The sequence below is a fragment of the Myotis nattereri genome (genome assembly GCF_964212035.1).
Source record: "Myotis nattereri genome assembly, chromosome: 1".
NCBI classification, from domain to species: Eukaryota; Metazoa; Chordata; class Mammalia; order Chiroptera; family Vespertilionidae; genus Myotis; species Myotis nattereri.
In genome coordinates this window covers 150,437,844-150,460,085 of record NC_138075.1, presented here as the reverse complement: position 1 = coordinate 150,460,085, position 22,242 = coordinate 150,437,844, and the positions used below count along the sequence as shown (strand labels likewise).

Here is a 22,242-nt window from a genome sequence, read left to right as displayed (position 1 = left end):
TGAGCTCTGTTAAAGCCTGTGGTTAGAATTCATAGATTTGTAATGGATCCAGTCCTTTTTCTTAAGCTGTTCTGGTGCAGATGTTAGAAAGATTGGGTAGGCTCTGGGCATGAGTTGGATGTAGTGGATGTGTAAGGGCTAATCTATAGCAGGAAAAGAAGTGGCCATTGCCCCCCTGCCTGGGAGGTGGAGTGGGTTGGTTGGAGGGAGGTTTGCATTGGGTTGCCAGCAGGTTTTGTTGGAACCATAGCGATGGAAGAGTAGAGTGTGTGGAAGGTTGTGGTCAGAAGCAAGAATTGATATGGCTGTGGACCACATCAAGGAAAATTGGGATGATCCATCAGCTGTGTGGGCAATGAAGGATGTTAGCCATGCCCAATCATATGGGATATTGCCTGAGGCTTGTTACCACTGATTAATGGATGCAAAGAGGGTGGTAACTGAAAAGGGTGAGCCTGAGAGAAGGAGGGAAGACTCAGCTGGATGGTGGGTGCCTGTTACCTACTAGAATGTAAAGATGTGTGTCCATGAAGGAATAGTCTGGAAAAAACAAATGTGTAAAGCAGGTGATTATTGCAAAAATGGAACAGAGGCAGAATTCTGTGAAACTTATAAGTAGGGGTTTATCAGATATAATATCATTCTCTAAGTGGAACATATCAGAAGGGCTGGAAAGGGAAGGAAGCTGCATGAGAATGGCATGCGCAGAGGTTCCTGGGGTGGTTGTGGCGTGGTGAGTGTTTCTGAGCTGAGATGGGGACTGGGTAGATGAGCTTTGTAAGCTCTACGTGTACAGGTTCTTAAATGTGTCTTGAGGTGTGTGGACTGCATCTGTGGTGTGTGGGACATGAGCAAGACAGATGGGGAGAGACACGAGTCGGGAGAGGTCCTTATGGGCGCTGAGCTCCTAGAACCACTCAGTGAAAGACGATGGCAGACAAGTGCTAACGTGCAAAATTGTGTCTGCCTCTGAATGAATCCTAATGTTAAGAAAATGTACTACTTTTTTGAAGTATTTACTATATTCTGTACAAGTGTACTGCTAGCCATATAGTTAATATGTCATGGGAGACCTGTAAAAGGAAAGAAAGTCCGTAACCTCTTGTGTTGAATAATTTCTCCAAAAGACGCCACCGCCATGCTTATGCTATTTAGTTCTTGAGTTAGATTGTGTTTCTACTTTATATAGTAATATGTATCCCCATCCAGAGTGGGGTGCTTCGGGATCCTAGATTAGTTGTCTGGCCATTTGGGATGGCTCCTGGTCTGATATGTGAGGCTCTTTGCTTGCTCTAAAACACACTGACTGCATTTTTGAGCAGAAGTGAAGAGATGATGCTTATTAGTTCTCAGAAAGTTATGTTAAATTACTGTGTTAGCAAGCAATTTATTTTTAAACTCTTGAGCAAAATTGTTTAAATACCAGAGTTCTACATGTAAAAGTTCATACGTGAAAGGATTCCTCTTGATGAGTCTTCCGATGAAAAACAATTGTCAGAATCTAGTTTTGGGGTGATTGACATATTTCTAAATAGTCTGATTCTTTAAAATTGTGGAATTTCTCGTTATTGCATTGGGGATTCTGTCAAAGTTTCAAGTCTGTCTCTCTCCACCAGCGTTTTGAGGAATTAAAGTCATTGGGGTTAAGGAAAAATTTGCTGACTTCTTATCAGTCTGGAGATAGTGTTGCAGTCATTAGGTTGAGCACTTAGGGTTTCCAGACAAGCATGTGGGGTCTTGGCAGGTGCTTCCCTCTCTTGTCAATTTCCATGTGTGGGGATCCTCTTCCTGGAAGCTTGCTGGGAGGATCATTTGAAACAGCCTTGGAAAAGGTCTTAGCCCCAGCCTGACTTTGGCCATTAGCAATAATCTTACACAGTGCTTTTCCTAAAGGAATATCCTATATAATAAAAGCGTAATATGCAAATCAACTTAAGGGCAGCATGACCAGGTGGTGGGGGGGTGGGGGGTGGCAGGGGGGCCAGCAAGCAGTTGGCACCAGGCCAGCCAAAGCGTGTGCCAGTGGGTAGAGGGAGGGGACAGCGATGGGGGGAGAAGGGGAGGGGGCGGTGACCAGCGGCAGCAGAGGGGTAATGGGGGGGTGTGGGCTGCTCTCTGGCCAGTGCCCCCCTGATCACCTGCCCTGTTGCCTCCCGCAGAGGGAAGCCACCAGCAGTGGCAGTGGCGGGGCAATGTGGGGCGGGGCCCAGCACTGTCCCCTGATCAGCCTGCCTAGTTGCCTCCCGCAGAGGAAGGCCAGACTGCAGCTTAGGCAGGGGAGCAGGCCTAAGCCATCAGTTGGACATTCCCTGAGGGCTCCCGGACTGTGAGAGGGCTCAGGCTAGGCTGAGGAACCCCGCCCGCCACCCCAAGTGCATGAATTTTCGTGCACCGGGCTTCTAGTATTAAGTATAAAATGGAACATAGACTCCTTGACACATCAAGGAATGACATGTGTTACCATCATAGGCAGTGTTAACCAACTCGAAGTCTGGTTATGGTTTGTTGACTTATTTTTGTTTTTAATGAATCTAGGTAACTCCATTTCCAAGTACTGGATTTATAAATGGATTTACGTCTCCAACCTTCAAACCCACAGCAACTCCTCTGGCTTCACTCAGACAATACCCTCCGAGAAGCAGGCAAGTTGCGTGAGTCACTAAAATGCTGTTTTTCTACCATTTGTAATAATAGGTCACTGCCACACTGTATATTTTAAAAGCAAAGCAAAACAAAATGTATTAAACCTTGGTCGTTCTAACCATGTGCATGACTCCTGTTTAACTAAGAGGCTGTTCCTGATGATTGCTAATGATATACTTGACCACTGTAGTAATGTTCATCCAAGATAAAACTACTTGAAACATTTGATTACTCAGAATGATGCTGTAGTGCCTACATACAGGGGGTTCTCTTTAGACAAAGTCTTCTGGGGTCAGCGTGCAACCATGTGAGCCTGCTTTTCATTTGAAAATTGATACTTGTAGTTATAGGTTTGCACTGTCAGCACCATCAAACATACCATGCATCAACTATTCTTACCACTTTAATATTTTTTCTAAATAGAGAGCACATTTTACCTTAGACATTCCTGTGTGAGCATGCTCATTTCATCATGCTGTGATCACTCATAATTGAACCTTTATAAACATTTCATTCGCAGGAATCCTAGTAAATCCCATCTGCGCCACGCCATTCCTAGTGCAGAGAGAGGACCTGGGCTGTTAGAAAGTCCATCAATATTTAACTTCACCGCGGATCGGTTAATTAACGGTGTGCGGAGCCCACAAGCAAGGCAGACAGGCCAACCTAGAACCCGCATACAGAACCCTCCAGCTTATGCCAAGAGAGATACAGGAACCGGGCGGGTGGAGCAGAGCAGTCTTGAATCCTCTCCTGGTTTAGGTCGAGGCAGGTGAGTTACTCAGAACTGTTGTTGGATGGGTACTATGTAATGATAAACTGTTAATATTTTTAAATTCCATTAATTGAGATGTTTTTTATAATCACTACTTTCAAATACATCACAGAAAATTAAATTGAAGGCTCTAACCATCAAAGGTTTCATATAGTTACTCAGAGGGGTTACTTTTTAAAAAAATATATATATTTTTTTATTGATTTCATGGAGGACAGGAGAGATAGAAATATCAATGATGAGAGAATCATTAATTTGCTGCCTCCTGCAGGCCTCCCACTGGGGAATTAGTTTGTTCTCTCAGTGGTTTATTCGATACAGAATGTCAGGAAGGAAATTCCCTCTTACAGATAACTAGCTGAACTTGCCTAAGGTGTTTTGGTGTTTTTTTTTTTAAACAGAAGGCTCCCAAGTTTGATTCTGGTCAAGGCCAAGGCTGTATCCACTGAGCCAAACCAGCTACGGCCAGAGGGGTTACTTTTAGAGCAGAGACCTAACTGGTCACATCTTTGTTGTAATGTAAACTATGGATGGAATGGAACCATGTTAGGTTACAGTCATTATTTGTGGAGATGTTCAAGCAGAGTAGATACCAGACTCCACAATATGTGAGCCTCTAGTCTCCTCCCATTCCTGCCTATTCAAAGAGCCCACATTTTCTGTTCTAGTCTTGCTCCTTTTCCAACCAACAGGATCACACAATAGACAGAGAATGAGTTGTGTAGCCAGGCAGACAGGAGTTTAAATTCCACTAGTACTAAGTTTATTTGCCTGTTGGTCATATTTAGGGGTGATTTCCATCCCTGGGTGTTCAGTCAGGTAATGTTGGTCCCACAATGTCTGTGGTTATCTGGATCGTTACCGCATCCTAACAGTGGGCTGTGTCCACTCTCTTTTCTCCTTTCCTTTGATGCATGCAGCTTGTTGCTGCTTGCTGTCTTACCTTCTGCCACTTGCACTCTATTAGAGGGGTGAGATTAAAAAGATGGAAGTGAGTCCAGGGCGTGTGTTCAGTCACTACTCTCTTGCCTGAGACTGGCAGATTGAAGCTGGCTTTATCCAGTTTGTTCTCTCAGTGGTTTATTTGATACAGGATGTCCGGAAGGAAACCCCCTCTTACAGATAACTAGCTCTACTTGCCTAAGGTGTTTTTTTTAAACTACTTTGAATACTTTAGATGAACATATTTCTAAGTGTTTTATACAGCATGTACAGTAGTGTCTGACATGCAGAGACTCCAGTGACATTGGTTCCTCTTTCTTCTTGACTCAACAGGTGCTTCCAGTGCAGGTTCAGGGTGTGAGGGACCAGAGGCAGTCCATTGTATTTATGGTAGTTAATCCGTATGGCTAGGCCTTGGAGGGGTTGTAGGATAAAAGTTAGAATGGCTGACGACAGCATGCTGCAGAACTGTCGTGGGACTGCATATCTTCAAGAAATTTGATATAAAGTTAGTTCAGCAGGTATTGGAGGGCTGAAAGGCAAAGAGGGACACTGAGGATATACAGACTTCAGGAAGCAGCTGCTACCCATAGGGCAGGGGGACATTGGGAGTGTTTGGGCTTATCAGACTGAGAAGCTTGGAGCAGGACTTGTGGAGCTGAAGCCAGACCCTAATGAGGGGCCTATCATGCTGCTAGAGGGACAATGCAAAAAAATGCCACCAGATAGACAGGTTTCCAGCTCCTCTCCTTTTCTGTCTACCTGTAATGCTTACTGTTAAGAAAAGCTCCTGGCAATGGAAAGACAGGGCCTGAGGAACACCTGCCCGGGGTCATACACAGGTTAAAGGGACCTGAAGCTGAGAAGATCTGGTTGACCAGTGCTATCCAGCTGTGGCCACACGGATATGTATAATCCTCCCACAGCACTCGACTTCCAAACTACAGCAGTGATGAGTCAATGCCTTTGCCCAACAATTAGAGACTCCCATACAAATCCTCTGTACCCCGAGGACTGCGACTACCACTAGCAAGACATCAGGAGAAAGGAGTTGAGCTGGTGTGCAGCAGTACACATGACACACAAGGAAAAGCCAGTCAGGAAGCTCTGGTTATATTGATAGGTGGCTCCCTCCTCTTCCTCAACATTTCCTTTGTCTCTAGACAAGCCTTCTGGCACTCAGTGCTTCAGCTGGAGGGTGATCCTGTAGTTCCTGAGCCATGGTGGCTGTGTCCCCCATTAGCGCTCTCCTTTTTCTGGTTTTTGTTTTGTTTCCCATTAACTTTATGTGTTCGGCTTAAGGAGCAGTGCAAGGCTTCCCAAGGACCACACATGGTTCTCCAACCCCCTTTGTAGCAACAGCCTGCAGAGCAGTCACCCAGTCAGGTGCAGTGGCAGGAGGAATCCCAGCTGAGCAGACTCTGACTGTTATGTCACTGGTGAGAGCATTCTGCTCTGTTGACCAACACAGCCAAACCACCAGAATTCAAAGTGGTGGGCACAGGAAGTAGAAATTGTGCTGGTAGAATATTGGCTGTGCTCTCTGGTGGCTGGACCTATGTGCTGCCATGGCCTAAGCTTGGTCATATGCAAAGCATATGCTGCTCTCCTGAATTAGGGCCATCCTCTGAGGGTGCTGCTGGCCCCTAGACTTGCAGTTGAGTGTTCACTCAACCAGCCTGCTCCCCATATTGGGGCATGCACCGCTTCTGTTGCTTGGGATGGGCCTCTGGGTCTGACTAGCACTGCATGGGCACTAAGGTGGCATCTCCTTAGGTCCACTGAGTGGTGCTGATGGGGCGATGGCAGGCAGAAATGCTGCCTCCTCCAGGATGGGGCAGGGCTGGCACCACTAAGGTGATGATAAACAGGCTAGCCTTGGCACCGGGATCCCAAGTGTGACTATTGTGCACTTGGGGTGACCAGGAAGAGGCTGGCTGGTCACCACCTTTTTTCTCCCAGCTGTCAGAGGTCTCTACTAAAGTGGATAATTTCAACACAGATGCCTTCACAGTGTTCCTTCCATAAGACTGCCAAGGTCTTCTGTCACCAGACTTTGAGTCTTGGACTTTGTGGGTCTATCATACAGCCAGATCCTTAGCTCCTCTGTTCAAGAACCAATAAACATCTGTATTTTCATTTCTGTAACCAGACAGTGGATAACAAATATGTTGCTTGAAGTTTTGCCCTCCGTAGTTGATCCCCCTGTACCCTAGGTTTCGGAGGCACTCCTGAGGCGATCTGACACTGTATGGCCATAAGTAATCCAGGTGTGGAATGCCTCCCTCCTTGTCCCTGTGCTGAAGGACTCCCTACAAGGGAGTGATGCACAGAACTGGAGCCCTGGTTCTGATGTGCTACTTCTGCTGCTAGTGGGTGCTAGTGCTTTTGCCTATCTCCATGGCTCAGTGCCCCATCATGATGGGTGGCTCAAGTCCATGGTCACTGACGTCTACAGTCAGGCTTTTATTTTATTTTATTTTAAATACATTTTTATTCATTTCAGAGAGGAAGGGAGAGGGAGAGAGAGAGAAATATCAATGATGAGAGACAATCAGTGATCAGCTGCTTCCTGCATGCCCCCTATTGGTGATGAAGCCTGAAATCTGGGCATGTGCTCCGACTGGGAATTGAACTGTGGCCTCCTGGTTTATAGGTCAATGCTCAACCACTGAGCCACACCAGCCAGGCTACAGTCAGGCATTTAGGCTCTACTAGGAGCCAGTTCCATTTTGATGATAAATCCAATACGTTTTATCATCATTCTCTAACAAATCACCTGTGTAGTTCAGTGTCAGATTTTATACATCCTGTCATTCCAACTGAATGGATGTTCAAGATTGATAATCATAACAAAAATTTGAAATAGCCACTAGGAATATTCTTTTAATATTTTTATTTTCCAATCTAGACATCATTTTTAGTCCTTTACTATATAGTTTTTGTTTCTTTTGCTTACACTTCTTAAGGTTGGGATTTTGAATCAAAAGTCATTATAAAAGAATACAAAATCATTAGGATTAAATATGTGTGCTCTTACATGTGCCCAATGAAAAATGTTCCAAGTGGGAACCATCAGAGAGATGCAGATTAAAACTATAGTGAGCCCTGGCTGTTGTGGCTCAGATAGTTGAATGTTGTCCTGTACACCAAAAGGTCACCGGTTCAATTTCTGGTTGGGACACATGCCAGGGTTGAGGGCTCACTCCCTGACAAGGGGGCGTGCACGAGGCAGCTGATTAATGTTCTGCTCTTAAATCAGTGTTTCTCTCTCACTATCTTTTTCTTTCTCCCTTTCTCTCTAAAATCAAAATTTTAAAAATGTTTTTTAAATTAAAAAACAAACTTACAATAAGGTATCGCTTCACACCTTACCAGAATGGCTACCATCAGTAAATCAACAAACAGGTGCTGGTAAGGATGTGAAGAGAAGGGAACCCTAGTGCACTTTTGGTGGGAATGCAGACTGATGCAGCCACTGTGGAAAACAGTATGGAGTTTCCTCAAAAAGTTAAAAATGGAACTGCCATTTGGCCCAACCATTGCATTTTTGAGAATATATCCTAAGAATCCCAAAACACCAGTCAAAAAGAATATATTCACGCCTGTGTTTATAGTAGTGTTATTTATAACACTACTTGGCTATTTATAATAGCCAAGATCTGGAAACAGCACAGTGCCCGTTAGTAGATAAGTGGATGAAAAGACTGTGGTACATTTAGACAATGGTGGAATACTATGTGGCTATTGAAAAAAAAGGACTCTTAACTTCTTGTAACAGCAAGATGGACCTGGAGATTATTGAGCTAAGCAAAATCAGTCAGTCAGAAAGACAAATACCATATAATCTCACTAGTATGTGGCATCTAATGAACAAAACAATCTGATGAACAAAATAGAAACAAAGGCATGGATACATGGATCAGACTGACAAATGTCAAAGGGGAGGGATGTAGAAGGTACTGGATAAAAGAAGGTGAAGAGATTAGCCAAAGAACATACATTCATATCCCATAGACACAGACAACAGTGGTGAAGGCCAAGGGAGAGGGGGATGCAGGTGGGCAACATGGGGTGGGGAATGAGGGACATGTGTAATAGTGTCAACAACAAAAAAAGCTCCAAGTGGGAAAAAATTAACTGTTTTGCTTTTCTCTCCTCTAGGAAAAATTCCTTTGGTTACCGGAAGAAAAGAGAGGAGAAGTTTACAGTGAGTACATCAAGCTTGTATTTTTGCAAGACATTTAAATATAATTTATATTAAGCAAGCATGAAATGTAATTGCAGTTACATTAAGAATAAATGTTAAGGCGTAATAAGGAGCATTTTAAAAGAAGTTTTCTTTTTATGTCATATCCATGAAGTGATAGCTGATATTTTTGATGTTCTAATGGGGAGAAGATGGTAGCTAGTTTTCTGAGGTAGTACATGGTGCATGTGTGTGCATGTATTGTGCAGTAGGTACAGCCAGTACATACTATGCACATGATGCAGTCGATCTGCAGGTGTCCACATGAGTTCTTGCGTGTGGTTAACTATATAGTACTAGTGGCCCAGTGCACAAAATTCGTGCAGGGGAGGGGGTGTTGTCCCTCAGCCTGGCCTGAACCCTCTCCAATCCTAGACCCCTCGGGGGATGTCTGACTGCCAGTTTAGACAACTGGCAGTCAGACATCCCTCTCGCAATCTGGGACCACTGGTTCCTAACCGCTCGCCTGCCTGCCTGATTGCCCCTAACCGCCTCTGCCTGCTGGCCTGATTGCCCCTAACTGCCCCCCTGTTGGCCTGGTTGCCCCCTAACTAGTCCCCTGTCGGCCTGGTCACCCCCTAACTGCCCCTCTGCTGGCCTGGTTGCTCCCTAACTGCCCCCCTGCTGGCCTGGTTGCTCCCTAACTGCCTCCCTGCTGGCCTGGTTGCCCTCTAACTGCCCCCCTGCTGGCCTGGTTGCCCCCTAACTGCTGCCACCCCCCACCCCCCGCCGGCCTGGTCACCCCTAACCGTCTCTGCCTCAGCCCCACCACCGTGGCTATCTAATTAGCATATTACCCTTTTAGTATAGATAATTTAAAGTAACTGGGCTTGTTCAGTTTGGCAAACAGAATAAACTTTTCCCATGTGGAAAATACTTCACCCATCTCTTTCCTTCAAAACACTATGCAGAAGGCATCATTGCCTCTGCTATAACTTATGGTGGTGGGCATGTGAGGTGGGGTCCTGTCTTCTTGGGTGATGACAGTTCAGCCTATGCGTAGTTCTTTACTGAGCTTTGTGGAGTGCTAATATGGTGCACTTCCACACAAGTGGTGGAGAACATCTTGGCAGTATGCAGGAAGACATGAGGGAAGGAATGGTGTTTCCTGGACTTGGAGGTATAGAATACACTCCACACTTGGCAAAGACAGGAAAATTATTGGTCCTGTCCCCTGAGTCATCAAGTAAGTACTCTCCCATTACAGAAGATGTGTTTTCTTTGGAATTTAGAAAGTGCAAATTAGTCATAATTTCCATAATTCTGTGTTATAGCTGATTTAGTCTAGTTTTTAGTGAACCCTTTGGTGAGGCAATTTATATCAGCTGATTTCAGTTGGAATTAATGATTCCTGTAATGCAGGGGTAGGGAATGTATAAGGCCCTCGAAATCATTTGGTCTGTCCCTGCCAAGGCATTAGGGGTGAGTTAGTTAAATGTTTGACCAAATATAGCAGACTAATTTTTAAGTTAACCATGTTGTATGGCCTTCGAATCCTATATAATAAAAGGGTAATATGCAAATCAACTGAACAGTGGAACGACTGGTCGCTATGATGTGCACTGACCACCCCTGGGCAGACACTCAACATAGGAGCTGTCTGCAGGCCCCAATTGCCCAGTTGGGGCCTGCCGGCCAACCTCTCAGGTTCCTTCCCCTGGCCATCAGGCTCCGATTGCCTAATGGTGAACAGGGAACCGGGGGTGGGTGGCAGTGGATGCTGGTGGCACCACACTAAGCCGCCGCCCCCCCCCCCCCCCCCCCCCCGCCCGGTTGCCCCACACATAGAGGGCAATTCACGGCAGGGACAGGGCTGGCCAACGTCTTGGTCCCTCTCCCTGACCGGCAGGCTCTGATCACCTGATGTGAACAGGGACCCAGGGGAGGGGGATGGGGCTGGCTGCCAGCAGCCAGGGAAGATTGCCCGGATTGCAGGCCAGGCCTAGGGACCATACCCATGCACGAATTTCATGCACCGGGCCTCAAGTGATGTTATAAGTATCCAAATGACACTTGGCAGAAAAAGGTTCCCCACCCCTGCTGTAATGTTTAACAAGACTATCATCTGTATCTCTTCAGAGTCTAGTTATCTTACATGAGTTACTCCCATTGCTCCCTCACTATATCACCTAAAAAGGTGAAATTTTCTCTCGTTGCCATTTCTGTTTCATTTTGTTCCATGTTCCTAATTCACATGTTCACACCTGGGAACCTCTTAGAAGCCCAGGCACGTAACAGTTATACTTGTTAAAGAGATTGCACCTGTTGTTGCACATTCTGATGATTTCAGAAATCTAAGAAACATAACATACAGGTGAGTGTTGGCCCGACCAAACCCATAGGACTGGGGCAGCATTCATACTTCATGTAAAGCCCATCAGATGCTAAAAATGTTAGACACCTACCTTCCAGAGGAAATCCCATTCTTAGGTCCTGTCATTGTGTACCTCTTGTGTCTGGGTAGTTGTTGCCTGTCTCTTTTGTCCCTAAAAATAGTGATGTAAATTTTTGTGAAGTCTTTCTCCTTAGAAATGCTTATCTTCTGAAAACATGAAGATCTATAAAAACCTGAAAATTGCTTTGAGATCATGGTGTCTATGCATAGCCTTCTAGGTTTGCTGAATTACAGAGACCATCATGGCTTCTGTTAGTGCAAGCTCTACTCCAAGGACTCATGACTGAGCAGAGTGAGGCTCAACTCAGTGCCTGCACTATAATGAAGGAGAGTGGCTGACAGGCTGCCCAGAGGAGGCATGGGATTGCTGCCACCTCGTATCCATGTCTTCCTTAATCTGCTCTCACATGAGTTCTAACAGATTTTCTCCCGATTCTGCTTCTGGAGGAAATGATCTTCCTGTTAGTATTAGTATAAGTTTCTGGGGAGTATCAGCCCTTTGAAGTTAAGTGAGCCCCATGAGAGCATTGTATCCACTCAAAGTGGCTAACGTTCAACAAAAATACCACCTAAATAGAAACTTCATTTCCTTTCTGTTCCTTTATGCCTTCAGCGAAGGACCTGAACACCTACAAAATTACTTCTAGCTTATTAGAACAGGTTGATTGTTGTTTTTCAATGAAATTATATCATTGCCTTTTTCCTGAGAGCTTGGGCTTACGATTTACACTTGGATATTATCCTGCTGAATTTACTTTCTTGAAGTCAGGAATGTAATAATACCATATTTTTACTTAGGGATTTAAAAATACAGTGTTTCCATAAGTTTATTTTCAGACTAGAGGCCCAGTGCATGAAATTTGTGCACTTGGGGTGGGGGGGGTGGGGTCCCTCAGCCTGGCCTGCGTCCTCCCTCAGTCCAGGAGCTGTCAGTTGAACATCCTTAGCACTGCTGCGGAGACGGGAAAGGCTCCTGCCACGGCACTTGTTAGCCATGAGCCTGGCTTCTGGCCGAGTGGCGCTCGCCCTCCTCCTCCATTGAGCATCTGGCCCCTGGTGGTCAGTGCACATCATAGCAACTGGTCATTCCACTGTTTGGTCAATTTGCATATTAGCCTTTTATTATATAGGATAACTGACCTCCCCCCCTTTTTTTTGTTAAACCATTTTTTCCCCTAATGGAAATCTTTCATACATAAGTTGTAGAAAGTTGGAAGCGTGGCCTTGTTTTTTGGTTTTTTTTGTGTTTTTTTTTTTAAATTTTATTGATTTTTTTTTACAGAGAGGGAGAGGGATAGAGAGTTAGAAACATCGATGAGAGAGAAACACCGATCAGCTGCCTCCTGCACACTCCCCACTGGGGATGTGCCTGCAACCAAGGTACATGCCCTTGATCGGAATCGAACCTGGGACCCTTGAGTCCGCAGGCTGATGCTCTATCCACTGAGCCAAACCAGTTAGGGCTGTTTTTGTTTTATGACCTAAATTACACACTGTTTCATAATACAAAATTTGTATGGAGATGAATAGGTTATTGTCTAGACTCAGGCTACTCTGATTTTTGGCAGTGGGGTCCACTTGTTCCACAGCATCTTCCTTGTCCATAGCTATCACTCTGCGGCTTACCTGTGTCCTGCACAGTCTGTCTGCCCACTGTACCAGGGACCAGAGGGTATTGGTCATAGAGAAGCAGCTCCGCACAGCAATAACCTTTAAGCCTTAAGGGCTCAGCTTTATAGCTGTGCTCTCAGTGGTGGAAGTTGCCCTCTAAGTGACTTGACCTACTAAGTGACCTTTGATTAGGTGACAAAGTTGTTGTGGTCAGATTATGTTTGTCTTTTCAGACAGATGTGGAAATCAGAAGATTAGAGAACAGATTATTGCCTTACTATTCTGGTGTTTTTCTTAGCCCTGTACTGTCTACACTTGTGCGACTTTGTGGTGTTGTTCTTTTTCAGAGGAGTCAGACCCAATCTCCAACGCCACCAAGACCTCCATCCCCGAGTTTTGAACTGGGGCTGTCTAACTTTCCCCCGCTGCCTGGGGCAGCAGGCCACTTGAAGACTGAGGACTTGTTTGAAAACAGGCTGTCTAGCTTGCTGCTAGGATCAAAGGAAAGGGTAAGATACATGTCACAAGCTTAACTGTTGCTAGCATTTACTAAGCATTAATTTCCTAACAGCCACTGGGCTGAGCTCTTCACACAAACAATTTTTTCCACAGGCAGAGGAGGTTCAGAGAGGGTAAAGGATTTTCAGAGGCCACACAGATTTTGAATGGTAGGGTCAAAGCTGAACCCAGGACTGGAGCCTGCCTCTTAGTTCCCAGTCTGCCAAGGTTCAAGGGAGAAACCTGTGCCATGGTATGCAGTTTAGGTGCTTTCTCTCACCCAGAAACTCAGATTGCATTTTTATTATTGCTATTCAGGACTTGCATTTATTTACCAGTCAGAAAATAAAACAGAAAAACCTGGATTATACCAGAAGTAATATAATTTTTAGTAAACTACACGAATAACAAGAAGCCTGAAACAACTTTAATACTGGTGGCTTTTGGTGAGCTCTGTCGGCTCCAGACAAGCTGCTTTCAGTCCTATGTGATTACGATCCCAGGAATCGGCTTGTGCTACTGAAGTCACACAGAATTCTTTTCCAGCACTCCTTCTGGGATCTGCTATAGTTAATGAGGTACAGAGAGCTTTGTGCTGCTGCCAGGAGTAATCCCCTTATGTATTTTCCAATGGAAACCCGTTCCATATCATTCCCAGATGTCAGGCATCAGAACACCTTGCCCCTTGGATTGGAGAAGGCTGCATCTAGACCAGCCGTGGGCAAACTACGGCCCGCGGGCCGGATCCGACCCGTTTGAAATGAATAAAACTATTGAAAAAAAGACCGTACCCTTTTATGTAATGATGTTTACTTTGAATTTATATTAGTTCACACAAACACTCCATCCATGCTTTTGTTCCGGCCCTCTGGTCCAGTTTAAGAACCCATTGTGGCCCTCGAGTCAAAAAGTTTGCCCAGCCCTGATAGACTATCTACACGCAGGGCAACCTTGAAGCCCATCAGTCACCAAGCTGAGGCTTACATGGGATTTATAGCCAGTTTTTTCAGTCCTCTTTATGCTGGTATGTGATTACTGCTCCTGTTTTTAACCTTTAAGGTTATAATATCAATCACATATTAAACTTGTGCATTATTCTAAACTTTTAGAATAATGTTTTGTGTATTCTAAACTTTTTAAAAATATGTTTGTATTGATTTTTGGAGAGGGAGAGAGAGATAGAAACATTGATGAGAGAGACACATTAAACAGCTGCCTCCTGCATGCCCCCTACTGGGGATGGAGCCCACAACCTGGGCATGTACCCTGACCAGGAATTGAGCCCAGGACCTCTTGGTCCATGGGACAGTGCTAAGTCCTGTGAGCCACACCAGCCAGGCGCATTATTCTAAACTTTTAAATAGTAATTTCTGCGTTCTAAGTGCCTCATAGAACTAAGTGCATTTTAAAGATTGTGGTCTAGTTTTCAGACTGACTTTATTGCCCCCAGTGGTGGACAGAGCAAGCTGGCCTATCAATTATTCTTATATTTAAGTTTCTGTGTAAGATATATTTGGAAGAAAGAATTGCTACTTTAAAAAAGTCAGAGCCTGATTCCATGGCCAGGTGAGAGCCTGCATCCCTGCTTATTTTGGGAGCACCTACAATAGTTTTTTCTATCTCTGTGACCCTTGAGACAGAGCTGGTGGGGAGGGGACTTTGCAACTGTGCAGGAGCTTGGGGAAGGCCTCACATTTGATGTGCTGGTCACATTCTGACTCCTTGCATTCCAGTGTGTCAGGATCAAACAGATCCTTGATAACAGATTTTCCAAAAAAGGAGGTATTTCCTTTTCCCACATTTCCACCAACCTTGAATACAAAGTAATAAAAAATGATGGTTCTCAGGGAGACTGCATGTGTCTGCTCACCCCTGCTGGAGGCAGAGGAGTATAGATGTTACTGTTCTATTCCTCTCCTTCAGCACTTTTCTGTTTAGTTTAGTTCTGAACCTTTTATCTACTTTGAAAAGTACAATTTTAGGAAATTTCTTTTTACACTTGATCTCCCTTCCAATTATTTATTTACTCTCTTGCCTTTCTTATTAATTGCATATCATGAAGAAGTCAGCGTGTATGAGCTGTCACTGTGTACAGGGGTGGGGTGGGTGTCAGTGGCTGGAGATCTGGTATCAGGCTTTGCTTTATGACCAGGGATGATTAATTTAAAAGTTCTGAGTTCAGCTTATTCCCCTGTTAATTGAGAAAGTTAACACATCACTCCCTGGGATTGTTTTTATGTTGTGATTTTTTTTTCTTTTAAATGTTTTATTTTCTTATTTTTTAAATCTTTATTGTTGAGAGTATTACAGATGACCCTCTTCTTTCCCACCATTACTCCCCCCCCCCCCCCAACCTGGTTCCTGCCCCGTCCCAGGCCTTCACCACCCTATTGTCTGTGTCCATAGGTAATGTATATATGCATATAAGATCTTTGGTTAATCACTTCCTGACTTCCCTCCCCCCTTTCCTCTGAGATTCATCAGTCTGTTCCATATTTCCATGCCTCTGATTCTATTTTTCTCACAAGTTAATTTTATTCACTAGGTTTCTTGTTCATTTATTTTGTTTTTTAGATTCAGTTGTTGATAGATATGTATTTCCTGCCATTTTATTGTTCATATTTTTTACCTTGTTTTCCCCTTCTTCTTAAAGAATACTCTGCAGCATTTCATGTAATACTGGTTTGGCGGTGATGAACTCCTTTAGCTTTCTCGTCTGTGTAGCTCTTTATCTGACCTTCGATTCTAAATGATAGCTTTGCTAGATAGAGTAATCTTGGCTATAGGTCCTTGCTATTCATCACTTTGAATATTTCTTGCCACTCACTTCTGGCCTGCATGGTTTCTGTTGAGAAATCAGCTGACAGTCCTATGGGCACTCCCTTGTAGGTAATTAACTGCTTTTCTCTTGCTTTTTTTATGATTCTCTCTTTGTCTTTAACCCTTGGCATTTTAATTATGATTTGTCTTGGTATGGGCCTCTTTGGGTTCCTCTTGTTTGGGACTCTCTGCACTTCCTAGGCTTATAAATTTATTTTTTTCACCAGGTAGAGGAAAATTTCTGTCATTATTTCTTCAAATAGGTTTTCAATATCTTGTTCTCTCTCTTCTGGCACCCCCATAATTGAATGTTGGTATGCTTAAAGTTGTCCAAGAGACTATCTTCATATTTTTTTATTCTTTTTTCTTATTGGATATTTTTGGTTCCTCATATTTCAAATTGTTGATTTGATTCTCGGAATCCTTTACTATTTAATCCCTGTAAATTATTTTTTATTTCAGTTAGTGTATGCTTAATTTCTGACTGGTCCTTTTTCATCTTTGACATTCTCATAAGGTCCTTGAAAGTCTCACTAAGCCCTTTGAAGCTCTAATGAAGATCTTTGAGCAGTCTTATAACTGTGATTTTGAACTCTGAATCTAGTCGTTTGCTTGCTTCCATTTCTTTCATTTGTGACCTGTTTCTTTGTCTCTGCATTTTGGCTGCTTCCCTGTGTTTGTTTCTGTGTATTAGGTAGAGCTGCTGTATCTTTTGGAATTGGTGGAGTGGCCTTATATAGTGGGTGTCCTGTAGGGCCCAGTGGCTCAGCCTCCTCAGTCACCTGAGCTGAGCACTCTAGGTGTGCCCCTGTGTGGGCTGTGTGCACAGTCTTGTAGTTGAGTCTTAATTGCTGTTGGCATCACTGGGAGGAATTGACCTCCAGGCCAATTGGCTGTGAGGACCAGCTGCAACTACAGTGGGAGAGCTGCTGTGCAGGAGAAACCACTCAGTCTGCCCCTTGAGTGTTTTGCTTGTGGATGTGTAGAGTTGTAATCTGGTGTGGTCTGAAGCTTTCCACCAGGTGCACTGGCTCTGGGGCCATCTGATAGGAGCTACAGAGAGATCTGCATATGGCTGCTATTTGTATTGGGTTTAGAAGTGCCAAGGCGAGGCTCAGCTGTGAAGTAAGTCAGACTGATGCTAGTGCTGGGTCTTCTATTGATACTTTAAGGTATGCTGACACCAGCTGTAGCTTGTTTGAGGGATTTTATGGAAGCCTGAGCCAGGACAGGCCATTCATATGGAAAAGTGGTTGCAAACAAGCTTGGGTGGGGCTACAAATTGGATGGGGCAGGGTCTCAGGGAATCACCAGGGTGGAGTGAACATTGTGAGCCAGGCTGATGGAGACTCAGATATGGCTGCCAGTCAGCTCTGAGGTCCCAGCACAGGAACAGTGACCCCTGCGAGCACTGTTGTCTGGGAGAAAACTGCCCCCAGTTCCTGGTGCCATCCCAATGCCAGATAATCCAGTTCCTCCCCGTATGTGTCTGGATTCCCCAAAGCTGCCTGGTGCTGGAGTTCAGAGTCTGAGTAAGTTCATGCACTGGCCCTTTAAGAACACCTGGGTGTCCAGCAGCCTCCATGTCCCTCAGCCACAATCCCCATTGGTTTTTGCAGCCAAAGTTAGGGGAACTTCTCTTCCCAGCTCTGGAACCCTGGGCTGGAGGTCTGGTTTGGGGCTGGCACCCCTTGCTCCTTATGGGCGACCTCCACAGGCCCTCCCGATTACATAAACTGCACATTTAGGTGTTACCTGCTTGGTCCACACCTCCTCCTCTCCTACCAGTCTCAGTGTGCTTTCTTCTCTACTTGTAGGACTTCCATTCATCCAGCTTTCAGGTGGTTCTGAATGAATGATGGTGGTTCTGTATTTTAGTTAGAATTTTTTTAAAGCATTTTTTTTTATTGATTTCAGAGAGGAAAGGAGAGGGAGAGGGAAAAACATCAATGATGAGAAACAATCATTGATGGGCTGCCTTCTGCCCACACTGGGGATTGAACCTGGAACCCTGGACATGTGCCCTGATGGGGAATCAAACCATGACTGATTGATAGGTAACTGCTCAACTCTTGAGCCATGTCAGCTGGGTGTTAGTTGTAATCCCATCTTCCCTGGAATTTTTTTTTTTTTTTTAATGCAGGTGGAGTCAACTGTCAGCACCTGCACTCACTTCAAGACACTCCAAATTACGTTGATATGGAGGTGTTGGTGTTTTGGGTTTTTGTTGGTTTTATTGAATTGTGCTAGGAAGTCTACATTTAACAGGTATCTGTATTATGTACTAGGCTGTGCTAGGCACAGGGGTGTTGGAGATGAATAGGTGTTTTGGAAAAACAAGCTGGCAGATAATACGATGGAAGCACAGAAGAGGGCCAAAGACTATGAATGAGTTGCTGGGAGGGCAGATTTGGTCTCTGTTTCCTTTTCTGACTGCCCACCCTGCACAACAGCACCTACCTGGTGCCACAGGAATGAGGGTAGGCAGCTGTCTGAGTCAGTTGGGCTGGTACCCCTGTTGGTGTGTTGTAGATGAGAGATGTGACCCATGCTTCTCTACCTGACTGTAAACTCTGACTCCAATGATTTTCAGAGCCTCAGCGCAGACACAGGCACGAGCACTCTTCCCACAGCAACCTCCAGAGAGCCCTCAGGGCCAGTCTCCTGCACATTGTCTGTGGCCCATGAACGAACCCCTTCCCCCGCCCACCTGCCCGAGTAAGTATAATCCTGCTGCCTCCTCCTGATCCACTGGGATTGCTGTTATGTGTGACTCATGTGTTCCGTGGCCTTTTCACAGGGACCCCAAGGTGGTGGAGAAGCCGAGGGAAGCCCTGAGTACAGACAGACTTACTTCCACCACCGCTAGTAAATCGGTGCAGGTGAACGGCACCACCACGGTAGGTGCCAGGGGCACGGGGCCGGAGGAAAGCAGCTCCTTCTCAAATCAGCTCATTGTCAGCAGTCTGATTTGGTGGGCTTTTACTGCTGTGTGCAGTGTGCTTCCTGTGCAGGATACCTTGGATATGTGCTAATTGCTTATTTCTTGTCACCACTGCCATGGGCTCTCTAGTGTCAATTGAGGGGGCTTGTCCTTTTGAGTAATCTCAGAACTCCAGCTCCTGTTCCCCATAGGATACATGCTCCATCTGAGTGTGGCTGTTGCTCACGGGCACTGAGAACTCAGAGGCACCTCGCCCTGCCCATCATGCCAAGTCCACCCCCTCCTTCCTTCCCTTCCCTCCAGGTGGACCCAGCCTATTCTGTTTTGTGTTTCCTCAGTTTGATCTTGGTGAGCTTTGTCATTTAGATTAAGGAGTTAAACCCTTACTGTCCACTATTTTGACTCTTTAAAGAAAAGACCTTTTTTTAGGTTAAAATTATTTTCAAGTTAACAAATGATTTATTTAACAAATAATTTTAACTGTTCTTTGGTTACTTAGCCTTAATGCTTCCACTTACCTGAAAACCTACTAAGTTTTTTTCCAAGTTTTTAACTCTCCCTTTCCTAAACCCACATGACCAGTCTATAGTTAGAAATGAATGCAAACATTTTAAGACAATTCTGACGTTCATTTGTAATTTGGACTATTTGTAGGAAGCAAGGGCAGAGAAAGCTGGTGCTGTTCATGTCTTCTTGGGGCACCTGGTTTTCTAGGCCTCCTTTGGGGCCTCAGATGGTTCAAGAATGCTTCAACTTGGAAGGAGTTCAGTCAGAACTTTACACATCAATGCCTTTCCTAGTTTTGCCTATTTTTATAAGATATTCCTAGAATTTCTTATTGGAAAAGTTGTGCTGCAGGGGAAACTACATTTTTTAAAATTTATGACATCTTTAAAAGTAAAAATATTTTTGAATGTGGGAATTGGTTACAGTTGAAAACATTTTTGTTCTTTTTTTTTTTTTTAATCCTCACCTAAGGATATTTTTTCCATTGACTTTCAGAGGGAGGGTGGAGGAGAGAGAAACATTGATATAAGAGAGACACATTGATTGGTTGCCACCCAACCTGGGGCCGGAGATCAAACCCGAAACCCAGGTATGTGCTTTGGGAATTGAGCCTGTGACCCTTTGGTCCATAGGCCGACGCTCTAATCCCCGAGCAACACTGACCAGGGCAAAAAAAATGTTTTTTACCTTAGAAGAACAGTATTTTCACCTGTTGCCCCTAGAGATGAGATGTCTTGTTCTGCATGTAATTAATCCCAGAGCTGTGTCTTTTCCCAGGAACTGCGAAAACCCAGCTACGCCGAGATTTGCCAGAGGACAAGTAGAGAGCCTTCATCCTCCCCATTGCCACCCCCAAAAGAACAAAAGCCAAACACTGTTGGTTGTGGGAAGGAAGAAAAGAAGCTGGTGGAGAGAGAGCTCCCTGTCCCCAAGTCCAACCAAGGACTACCCAGTGACCAGAGAAGGCCACCGGGCCGTCGGCCCTCACCCCCGCCTGCAGGGAAGCATTCACACAGAGAACAGAGCTCCCCTCCCAGGTCCCCTCAGTGAGCGCCGAGGTCAGGGAGGGCTGTGAGGAGCTGAGGTCGCCACAACTAAGCACTGTCCCACTCGGTACCGAGAATGAGCCGCTGGTTAGGAGCTTGCAGTGTAGACAAGGCCCATGAGATGCCTGCAAGTTATTTTCTTCTCAGTCGGATGTTCCCCCCTCTTGAAAAAATCTATTTTTCAGGATTTAATTAATATAAACCTTATTTTAGGTTGGTGCTTAACTGGAGGTGATGCATAAGTCTGATTTTTTTCAGGATAGAAAATGCATTTATCCTAACAAATTGATATTTTTTATTAAGCCTCCATGTGGCTATGAATGCAAGCTATAAATAGTGAGTTTTTCTAAATTAAGCGGAACTGTGCTACTTTATTTTTTAAAATAACTGGTTAGCAAGTACTTATCTCTAAGGATGTCAGACCAACAGGCAAACGGGCGAAGCTGAGGGCTGTGGGTGTAGCCTGGAGAAGGGATGGGTCAGAGGATACCACACACTGGCCTGGGCCGTGTACTTATTCAGAATCCTAACAAGTGATCCTAACTTTTTGTAAAAAGTACAGTCCATTTTTTATCTACTGGGCAGAATAAATCTGCAGAGAGCCCCTGAGAGCCTAAAACCTTGAGTTTCCATGCACTGCAAGCAAGTAACCAGCTCCTCACTCCAGTCTCAGTGGCTATTATGTAAGATAAATTCAAAGCACATTGTGAATAGAACTTAAATGAAAACATAAACTTTGTTGCCCACTGACATGTTACCATGACATTGTACCCTGGTGGTGGTTTGTTCCCATGAACTGGCGGGAGGGCTGGAAGCCCATAGGGCTCCCAAGCCTCCCACACATTAGCCGGCTTCCATGGGCGCCTCCCTGTACCTCCGCATCGGCGCACGGACTGAACATTACTTAATCGTGAGAGAATGTGTTTGTGGTGCCCTGTGGTGGTGGAGGATAAGAATTCCCGCTCTCTTTACCTCCAAGATGAGGGTCTCACTGATTCCCTTCTGGAAGTGCTGCACTCTGAACCCGCATGCACTAAAGCTAGCAGTTTATAATAAAGTTAAATATAAATTATTTTCTTTTAAAATGCCTAAATTTTTTCTTTAAGTATTCTGAGCAGCAGACAGTAAACTAAGAGTCTTTCCTGCTAAATGTAACCATACAAGTTTATTCCACAAAATGTTATTTAACAAGACTGAACGTTTTTTTAAAAAAAGTTATTTCCATCCAATATTTAAAGACTTGAATTTTATTTAAACTTGAAAATGACTTTGCCTTAACTTTTGTATAAGACAGCGTAGAGTTCCTGGAGACCGGCCCCTGGGTTGGCGTGAGTGGATTGCAGTTACTCAGTGATGTGGGATCTACTGGCACTAGTTTTACTGAGTAAACGTACTAGAGTATGAGAACTAGCCGTCATGTTTGTAATATACCTTGAAGATCTTACACAGTTGATCTTTTTTCAGATTGTTGAAAAATCCTGTAAATGCAAATAGTCGATACTGTATTAAATATGTGCACTTGGGAGTGTGTGCTTTGCTTGTACAGTTGTAAATAATCAGAACATATTAAAAAGGTACCCTAAAGAGAAAAATCTGATAAAAATTATTGATATATTATAAATGTTGCTATTGAGCTGGATGTAGATAAACTAAATGTTGTGGTTTGAATATTATTTTAATTTGTTGAGGTTTTTCTTCCCATTTAAACTGGTGTGTTGAGCTGATTCTGCCGCTTTGCTACTGCAGAGGGAAGTGGACAGTCTCATGAAAGCCTTTGGATGTGTCCATGCTCTTCCTAAAAGTATGTAAATA

The 22,242-nt window shown here is 44.5% G+C and overlaps 1 protein-coding gene across 3 annotated transcripts in view; it reads left to right on the top strand.

The window, feature by feature from the left end:
- The window catches only part of LARP4B (La ribonucleoprotein 4B), a 101,743-nt gene extending 79,732 nt beyond the window's left edge, over window positions 1-22,011 (top strand). For 2 of the 3 annotated variants that reach the window (XM_081098316.1, XM_081098315.1), the window contains exons 12-18: window positions 2,536-2,642; window positions 3,164-3,415; window positions 8,525-8,570; window positions 12,963-13,124; window positions 18,527-18,651; window positions 18,734-18,833; window positions 20,162-22,011. In XM_081098316.1, coding sequence (XP_080954442.1) covers window positions 2,536-2,642; window positions 3,164-3,415; window positions 8,525-8,570; window positions 12,963-13,124; window positions 18,527-18,651; window positions 18,734-18,833; window positions 20,162-20,434 — 1,065 coding nt within the window. In that variant the 3' untranslated portion in view covers window positions 20,435-22,011. The remainder of the gene's footprint in view (window positions 1-2,535; window positions 2,643-3,163; window positions 3,416-8,524; window positions 8,571-12,962; window positions 13,125-18,526; window positions 18,652-18,733; window positions 18,834-20,161) is intronic. The other variant, XM_081098317.1, reaches the window with a different exon arrangement.
- The last annotated feature ends 231 nt before the right edge of the window (window positions 22,012-22,242 follow it).